We start from the raw sequence: 9979 nt of genomic DNA, 5'->3' as shown, positions 1-9979 counted from the left end.
AAGCTATTCCTCACCCTCCACCCGAAAATGAGCAACAGGGCTGTGGAAACATTGGTGGTTCCACTGCTTTGTCAGCCCTGCTGCTGCCCGGCTGGAGTGCACACGTTTTGTTAGTCATGCTTAGAATGGACTTGTTGAAATCAATGACATTACTCTTAGGCATCATTTAAGTCTGGCTCCAACGCAGTGTTTGAATCAGTGATATACTGATAATAAACATGAAGTTTTAGGGAAGTTTTTAATATTTAATGCTGTATTGTTTTTAACACTTGATTGGAAGCCGCCCAGAGTTGCTGGGGAAACTCAGCCAGATGGGCGGGGTATGTATGTATGTATGTATGTATGTATAAATAAATAAATAAATAAATTTCTGCATAATTCAGGAAGCACTGCAACTACATAAACTACTTTACTTCTCAGCATGTGATTATTTGGAGAATGAAAAGGCAAACACATGCAGGTGTAAACCAGAAACAGGAGGAAGGGAATCTCATGCAAACATGCTTTTTGAACTGATGTCTGAAAGTGGCTATCATATTGAATAGAGGAGGCTATGGAGGGATGGTGCCTGAGTTTGAGAGTGTTCTGACATTTGTTTGTTTAAAATATATATTTATTTGGCTACGCAATATTACAAGTATTTAAGAATCTATTTATTTTTTAAAATATTATGACAAAGCAAAAGACAAATTGCTATTTCAAGTTTATAGATGCTTTCAGTCTTAATAGATTGTTTTCAGAAACTGAACAAACGTTACTATAAATGTAATACGGTTATATTTTTGTACAAAAGGGAGAAACCAAATCCTAACAAATACATTCTAGCTTAAAATAAATCTTCTACTTGTAAGTGTTCCTGTCCTGCATTGTACATTTAATCCTCTAAACTGCATTAAAAGCACAAGCTTTACCGTGCATCATAATACAGACCACAGGCTACTCAGCATGTGAACCTTGGGCATTTCCCCATGATTTTAGTATTTTAAACGTAAACATTACGTGCAATACTGTGTCATCGTTGGGGGAAGAGTAATTCATTCCATAAAACATAAAAGGAGTATCTGCTTATCTCTTCCCGCAATGAAAGGGCACTGCTCCATTCTAATCGGGGCACTGCTCTCTGCCTGTCATGGAGGGAAGGGAAGCCATATCTGGCCTGTAGAGCACGTGCTCTGTATTCTCTCCAGGCTGCTTGAGTGCACAGCTCTTGTTGCAGGCAGCACAGATTCCAGCTCACTGAGATGTGTTACATTAATCCTAACAAACAAGAAGAAGCCAAGTCAAATCTGGTACATTGGCTTGAACTGTTGACAACAGCAATCTTCCTGTCTGCAAACTAAGTGCCATACGTGAATTATTCACTCCAAATAATTCAAACCCCAAGTGTTTAAAAGTCTTGGATGAAGCCCAAAACACAATCAGATTAAGGATAAATCAGTGAGTTTGAAGAGGAAATATGGTTTTGGAAGAGTTTTAATTTCCATTCTGATTGTTTAATATTTGGAACAGTTCATTAACTTTTTCAAGCATTCTCTATGCAACACTGAGTAATAAAAACACACTAGTTCTTATGAAAGTTAATGTTCTCAGAAAACCAGTCTGCTACAATGACTGAGTTATTTTGCAGGGGAGGGGAAAGTTGAGTTTGACATTTTATGTTCAATGGGCCTACATCTGTGGATGCTCCTTTTTCCTGACAACCCCCCCAAAGGATATTCATCTACCTCTTCTGATGAGGATGGCTTAAAATCACAAAAGCTTGGGCCCAGATTTATCTTGATTTTGAACATTGCCTGCATACTTTCAATGCTTGTATCAATGAAAGCAGAGCTAGCTGAACCGATCATTCAAAACAAAAATTAAAGTCAAACACAAATCCTATAATTTCATGTTGCAGTGGAGATGATTTCTCCGGTACAGCAAAAAAGATAGAGCATTTTCCAAAGCCTGCAGCTAAAGAAATACATGCATCCATATGTAAACAACGCTCTTCTCCTTTGAAATCCCACTCAGCCCCCTCTTTCAACACCTGCAACATTTAACATTGAAAAACAGCACAAAAGGGGGAAGCATGTGTATGAAATGCAAAAACAAACCCCTAAAACCCTGAGGGGCATTCAAGCAAAATTACAAAATCATCCCGTTTATTTCCGCTAGATTTTGGTCAGCATGTGCTCACACTGAAGACAACGACCCAAAAGCAACTTAAGGTGCTTATTTTTGTCTGGATTATGCCCAAGTCAGGAGACCAAGAAAGGGGAGGGGGGATACCCCAGGTTTTTCTTCACTGGTATCTTAGAATGCTAAAAACTATTTTTGCTCTAGTCTAAGCGAACTGCTGCTTAAGTAATAACATTAAGATAAATGAGGCGCGCAAGACAATGAAACCCGTTCTGCTGCCGCGGATACTGCGCCGTACAAGCCTCCGCCTGCGGCAACGGCCTGCTGTCTAGCAGCTCCCAGCATTAGCACGTCTCTTGGCGGGGGGTTGGACTAGATGACCCCCGGGAGTCCCTTCCGACTCCGCGGTCCTGACCCCGATACGGCCCGGAGAACTTGATCGCAGGAGAGGTTCGCTGGGATTCCCAGAGGGCTTTGCGGCCGCGGCGGACAGACGCAGCGAGGGCCGCCGGTCGCTAGACAACGGCTTCCATAGAGATAATTATACGCGGAGGCTGGCGCGCGCGAGTGGCCGCGCGGTTTCCCCCCTCCGGTCTCGCGAGAGCGAACGTTCGCCGCCGCCGCCGCCTGCCCGCCCGCACGCCCTGCTGTCGACGGCGAGCCGGGATGGAGGAGGGCGACGGCTGCGAGGAGAGCCTGTTCTCGCTGGAGCTGCTGGTGGAGTCGGCGCGCGTGGAGCCGCGGCTGCTGCCGACGCCCATGCCGGCCAGCAGGCCCTTCCGCCCGGCGGTGGCCCTGCGGCTGCTGGACTTCCCCACGCTCCTGGTACGCGCCCCGCACTCGGTGCCGGGCCCGCTGGTGCCCTTCGGCCGGGGCAAGTCGTGCCTCTTCCGGCTGCGGCCGGGCGCCCTGAAGGGTCTCCTGCGGCGCTCGCCGCTCTACGCGCTGCTGCTGGCGCTGCCGCCGGGACAAGGCCCCGCCCGCCTGCTGGGCACCTCCAGCGTCTCCCTGGCGGCCGCCGCCGAGGAGCTGCTGCTGGGCAGCGGCCCCGGGGGGCGAAGGGGGCAGTTTCCGCTGAGGGACCTGATGGGGGAGCCGGTGGGAGAACTGGGCCTGAGCTACCGCCTGAGCAACTTGGGGCCCTGCCTGCTGGGCCACTTGGGGCAGGGGGCGGCCCCCGGGGAGCCCCACATCGAGGAGCGGCACAGATCACCGCCTCGGCCGCCCAGCGTCCACAGCGACAGAGGGGTCAACCTGGAGCTCATCCCAGAGGGAGAAGAAGACCAGCAGGACCCTGCCCCGGAAGGTGGCAGCACGGAGTCCTTAAACAGCACCCTTACCGAAGAACAACCCCCCAGCCTTGCTGTGCAGAAAGCAGCCCAAGAGTTGGAGATTTTGACCAACGTCTTCTGCCCCCCGCCAATGTACTATAGTCGCCCGGCTGAAAATCCTTGCTCCACGCCGAAAGCTGCGGCGTCAGGGATGGTGACGGTGGCTGCACCTCGCGAACCTTTTCCAGAAGAAGAAATCGTCTTTCCCTCTGCAGAGCCTCTTAAGGAGGAGCCTTCAAATAGCGTCCCAGAGCCTGCCTTGGCATCTCCAGCGCTTAGTAGCCATGATCAGCTCAGACAAACCTTGAGCCAGCTGCCTCTGCTGAATGCTTTGTTGGTGGAACTGTCCCTGCTGAGCAACCAGTCGCTGCAGCCAGGGCCGTCTACTGTGCATCCTCAGTTAGCATGGCTATACCAAAATGTAGCAGATGGTACAAAAGCCCCACCCTCAAGTGTCAAGAGTCTATGCCCCTTCCGGGAATATAAAAAACCCTCTCCTAATCATAAAGAGAGAGGAAGGTCTGCTAGCCCAAAGTTAAAAAGAAATCGCCCAGATCATTTAAAATGCATGTATCCCTCCATGCACGTTACAAGCACTGGTAAAGGATTCACAAAAATGGAAAGAAGTGGCAATCTTGAGAAAAACAATACAAAGGAAAACTCTTCCCCTAAACGAAGGCTTACATATGGGCTAACAAATACTCTAAAGCTTCGTTTGCTGCGCTCCAATCCAGTCATGTTGAAAGTGCATGAAAAAAGGGAACATCGTAGAAAAAAGCAAGGAGACTTCACCATTGAAAGGAAAGGCAAAAGCTCTTCAAATAAAGGGAAACTATTGCGGAGCTCTCCCGAGCGCCATTCAAAGTCTTCTGTACAATTTGATGAAAAAAGCATCTCTGAAGAAAATGCTCAAATAAATGAAAATGTTGAGACTCTAATACAAAGCAGTACTGACCAAGATTACTCTGCCACCATAAAGGGTGATCTCAAAAAAAAAGTTGCAGCCCGCCGTGTAAAGAGTCATGAAAATGCAAAACACAAGGGCTTTCCTGAAAGTATTAGCTCTTCTTATAAAGAAAAGAGTTTGAAAGTCCATCTGCCGAGAGTCTGTTTGCAGGATACTAATGCCCTTGAAAGTAAAATTGATACAGAAGAAGAAAAATATGTACTGAAAAATAATTGGGATGCTTCAAGCCTTCGTAATGATAGCCAGAGCAACAATTTTGAAAGCAGCTATGGACTTAAGAATTCATGTGATGTGGTTCTTGGCTCTGAAAATGCAGCCTATTCAGAAGATTTCACCAATGTTGACAGTTCAGGCACAGCCTTAGAAGCTCAAGAGATCAGCTCTGAACCTTTGCTAATAAACCCAAATCAAAGCCAGTCTGTTATGGACTCGGATTCTAAAATGTCTGAAAGAAGTATGACTGCTGAAAGCATTTCACCCCCTGTTCCAGTTCCCTCAGATACATCTCCTATCCAATCTCTTAAAAAGACCTATTATTCAAAATCGAATGAAAAAGCCACAGGTGTTGCTCTTTATCAATTTGATCATGATTCTCCTTCTGCAAGAGTTTCAAAGGAGGAACTTGCAGCTCAGCGGGCCAACAAGGAAGGGAGCAAAGATATGCAGACCTTGGGGGAGGAACAAGTTCCCTCTGAGAGAAATAATAATGTAGAAACAGGTGAATCATCTGTGGAAAGGAGCCAGTCAATAAGGACATCTCAAGTTAGCTCTTACTTGCCCTCCAGTGTGTCTGATGTTGATCTTAGTGGGTTAGAAGAAAGCAATCCATCTGAAAAAGAAAAAGATGATAATTTTGAGATGGTGGATATTACTAATCAATATAGACACATCAGTGAATTATTAGTAAACAAGCTTCCAGGATACACAATGTAATTACCAATAATAATGACCAGATCAAAGTGAAAATGTCTTTATTTTTATATGCTAAGTTTGCAAGTATTATGACTGTCTTTCACAAATGCAGTTTTTATTTCATAAGTGATGGATATAAAAAATGTACCATGGGTATTTTTAGGTGAGCCATCCAGAGCATGCAGAACTCTGCAACTGTTTGGATTTTAGGCTAGTGCTCTTACACACATGTACAGAATGGTGAGCTGCTTTTGAAACTCAAACAAGTTTCAAAAACATTTGGGAGAAGACTGCCATGCAAATATACATTTTTGTGTTTCCAATGAGTATTTGGGTGCATGCAGAATTCCTATCGTGACTGATGGCCAGTGTCTCCCATTTTTAGCAGTTTCCTTTCATTGCAAGTAGATACAGGGATCCCTGATTTGTATCAAGACTGTGGCATGGGGTAAAGAATTGACACTCCCCACCCCACTTCATTTTAGAAAAATGCAAGGCTATATAAACTAATGGCTTGTCCAGTTTGGACCTAAGTTTAGGAAGTGGAATGGCATTGCTGCCATGTGACACATTTGGCCTCTGCCACGCTAGTGCAAATATTATTTTGAAAGAGAATTTGGGCTTTTGTGCCAAAAGGCAGATCTAACATGTAGCAATGGCTGCACTGAACAATTCATCCTCTGAAATAAATTCAGCAATCTGAATCTTGATCAATGCTGATCAAGTAAGTAATATGAATAAGTAAAAAATGCTTTTTGATATTGTTTTACTGCAGCGCCACTTGAATGCCATAGCATTGTGCAGTGGTTCTACCATCCTAGCTAATGCCCAATAAGTGTTCAGTGATCAAAACAATTTGTATACAAGTCCTCAGACACGCTTTCAATTCAAATAGAACAGTCTAATTCTTAAATCAATTTCAGAAGGGGGAAACAGTTAAAATGAGATGAACAGGAGCACTCTCACATTTAATTTTAACTGATATATGGGAGACAAAGAACTTCCAAACTGGCTGTTTATTGTGCAGTCACACTGATAGGGTTGCATGAAGCTTGTGTGGAGGCTATATTCTCAGCTTACTGAGAATTCATCCTGATATGTTAGCGCAGTACTTATATGACATTGCCAGCTCGTGATTGTTATCTTGCATTTTCCAGGGCAATTTCCCTCACTTTTATTGGACTTTTTGCAGTGAGAAAAGTAACACAATAATTACACTAGAAAGTGTGGGATAAGAACTAACTTTTGCACAGATAAATAGCCTGTTTGGAAGCACGTTGGGTGTCATGCATCAGCGGTACTGATTTTTGTTAAGGATGGGATATAAATGCCTTAAGTAAATAATATTAGTAATACCAAGTTCATGTAAGTTTTAGAGTAGATGTGTTTTGTCCCAATTAAGAGCCAAGTCCTGTTTCTGTTATAGTGCAAGTTCATATTGTGGCTGCCCCTAAAATCATGTCAAATCTTAATTCAGAAATGCAGAGGATCTTATTCTGCTGCCTGCCAAGTGTACCTGAAAGGCCAGATTTAAGAGTTTCCCACTCTTTTGTGTGAAAGTACCATAAAGAAGCCTTGATAAGCACTGGATTGAGATCAAGAATGAAACAAGATTATGTGCTGGGGTTCCATAGGATTGGGCTCTTAGTGCATCAGTACCAGAAGTGAGTGTCATGTCGTTATAGACAAATGCTACTTTAGTTTAATTAGCATAAACATTGCATTCAAAATGTCAGAAGTAACGGGACAGTATACTGAGACCTTCGGGTATAGGGCGGTATAGAAATAAAATAATAATACGGTAGTATGTAGTAGAAGGTTCGATTCGATTCAGTGTTCTATTTTAGAGTACTATAGGACAATTTGAAGTGAATCAGGATCAGAAAGAGAAACAAAAGCAGAATTTACAGGGTGTGTTTAGGACAAAACGGGGTTTGGGACACCATAGAACAAAAATATAGAAAAAGCAAATGAAATTCAACTGCAGGAAGGAAGATGTCATTTAAGTTGGAGAGGGGGCAAATTAAATCGAGGGTGTCATGGGAGACAGCATTCTCAAACTATACATAGTAAGTTTCCATGAATGATGAAAAAAGCTCATGCTCTCAATAATAATATAGACCAACCACAGATATTTTGAATGGCTTTGCTCACTCTTGTCACAGGAAGAGGAATAATCCAGAAAAGCCAATGTACTAAAAAGTGAGGCAGTTTTTCTGTGAGTGCATGCACAGGAGGGAAGGGAGGAATATTGACTTCATAAGACCACACAAATTGCAGCTTTGACATCTCTGCCTTTTCAGACTAACCTACCTCTCACTTGTGAAATCTAGCCAGAGGCAAGTTGTGGACTCCCCTTTTTTTGAGAATGTAATTGTTTGAATTTATAATTTAAAGCTTCAGCCCTGTTCATTTATAATTTAAGGATTCTATCCTATTTAGGAAGGCATATGTACTTGTGAACTAAGACTTCACTTTTCTATCTTTGCATTGTTTCAGAATAGTTCTGGAGCTGCCCAGTCACAAAGAGGAGACTAGGCCACACACAAACTTCAACATATTCAACCAGCCCTTTGTGTTGGAGCTTCATATTTATAGATTTATAAAATCCTGCCTTAGGGCAGTGGCTTCATTTGGAAAAGTTTTTCGGTTCCCTTTTGCCCTTCTCTTTTTTCAAATGTTCCTGTCCAATTAATTCCTCATTTTCTGCTATTGATCTGAAAGCTTATTGGTTACAACTCACTCAGATGCTGAGATGTTTCCACAGGATGTTAATCTCGTTTCACCAAGACAGCAGTTCATATAATAATATACTGAATATATTTAGTGTTAAGTTGCATTTTATTAATGTGTTATTAAATAAAACAGTATTTTTATTCTCAATCTTTTACCCAAGATTGAAAAATTCTAATTTCTTTAATTGCATTTTTCCTAGTTTTAAAATGTAATGATAAAATGAAATGTATTTTCTTTTTTATACAATATTTGTTACTGTCTTGGATTGGGTTCATTCAGAGAAACAATTAAAATAATTTGCAGTTGGTTCTGAAAACATCTTGTTGGTACTTCACTATGCTATAAACTGGCTAGCTCTCAGTTATTTAAAACATAATATTTAACGTTTTTCAAACTCCGTGCTGCAAAACCGTCAGTTTGCTGCAGCCCAGTGTAGCACTTCCCACACCACTGTAAAGGATTCTCAAACTCTCAAGAGCAGTTTTTTTGGGGGGAATAAGGGGACACAGGTGGTACTGTGGTCTAAACCAGCAAGCCTCTTGGCCTTGCTGATCACTAGGTCGGCAGTTCAAATCTGCATGATGGGGGTGACCTCCTGTTGCTGTGTCCCTGCTCCTGCCAACCTAGCAGTTAAAAAATGTACCAGCATGAGTAGATAAATAGGTACCACTGTGGTGGTAAGCAGAAAGGTGTTTCCATGTGCTCTGGCTTCCATCACGATGTCACATTGCACCAGAAGCGGTTTAGTCATGCTGGCCCCATGACCCAGAAATCTGTGGACAAACGCTGGCTCCGTTGACCTGAAAGCTTCCTTGACCCCACAGTTGAATTCGACTGGACTTAACTGTCCAGGAGTCCTTTACCTTTTACTTTTACAGACGGAATGCATTTTCTACAAATATGTAGAAGCATTTTTTACAAGTATGCAAAGGAAACAAGTTTTGCAGTCCACTGAGCACCTAGTTTGCTATACCATTTCAGTTCTAGCACTCTTTAGAGAAATCACAGTTTTTGCATTTTCTGTAAGGGAAACCCGTGCAATTCAGATGACATTAGCGATGTTTGAATCCCACTGAAATCAGAAATGCATGTTGCAATGGAGGCAGAACTTAGGAGCACCAATGATATTTTTGAACGGGAGTTTATTTAGAAAATGTTTCTCATTTTGTTTAAATGTAAGACTTCCCTTTTTTTTTTATTCCTCCCCTCCCCTTAATATGACCAAACAGAATGACTTTTCATTCTGTATTTTGCTATTGGTAAGTACATTCTATTAATTCCACAGCTGCCTGTTCTAAAGGCTTGGGTGCCTACTTGTATCTAGGTTCAAATTGTTTGTATTTATTTCTCTTAATTTTCCTGAGCTTACCCGGCCAGGTTACCTATGGCTAAAATGACCAAACAGTGATGTGTGGGATAGATCAGTCAGTAGAGCGTGAGACTCTTAATCTCAGAATCATGAGTTTGCCATGTTGGGCAAAAAGATGCTTGCATTGTACAGGTTGGACTAGGTAACCCTCATGATGCCTTCCAACTGTACAATTCTATTATTTTGTTCATTTATTGCTACATACCTTTGACGGCTCCGTATTCTAAATAAGTATTTGGTTCCTTGCTTGTTTGAATACTGTGATGGTGAAAATTTGCTTTGCTTTTCCAAATCTTAATTTTGATCCAGCCATTGGACCTGCGACATAGGATTGTGTCCATCACATTGCTGAAAACCGTACAGCAGATTAGTCTTAACTAACTTAACTTTGATTCTGATGGGACGTAAGCACAACTAACTTCAGATGGATTGTTTTTAAGAAGTTCATTTCAAGTTTATTTATTTTACCCTTTGGCCATAACAGAGCAGAACAAAATATCAACCAAAAATAATAAATCCAACCAGGCAGTAGTCAAAGAAATA

At 42.5% G+C, this 9979-nt stretch overlaps 1 protein-coding gene across 1 annotated transcript; it reads left to right on the top strand.

Annotated features, from left to right (window-relative positions):
* The first annotated feature begins 643 nt into the window (after nt 1-643).
* On the top strand, nt 644-8383 carry MAP10 (microtubule associated protein 10). The gene has a single exon (XM_083433821.1). It carries the CDS (start codon nt 2788-2790, stop codon nt 5350-5352), a length of 2565 nt encoding a protein of 854 aa, XP_083289947.1. The 5' UTR covers nt 644-2787; the 3' UTR covers nt 5353-8383.
* The last annotated feature ends 1596 nt before the right edge of the window (nt 8384-9979 follow it).

This window comes from Podarcis tiliguerta (assembly GCF_965153285.1).
Source record: "Podarcis tiliguerta genome assembly, chromosome: 3".
Classification (NCBI taxonomy): domain Eukaryota; kingdom Metazoa; phylum Chordata; class Lepidosauria; order Squamata; family Lacertidae; genus Podarcis; species Podarcis tiliguerta.
The sequence above is the reverse complement of the archived record's forward strand: the minus strand, read 5'-3'. Positions and strand labels throughout refer to the sequence as shown.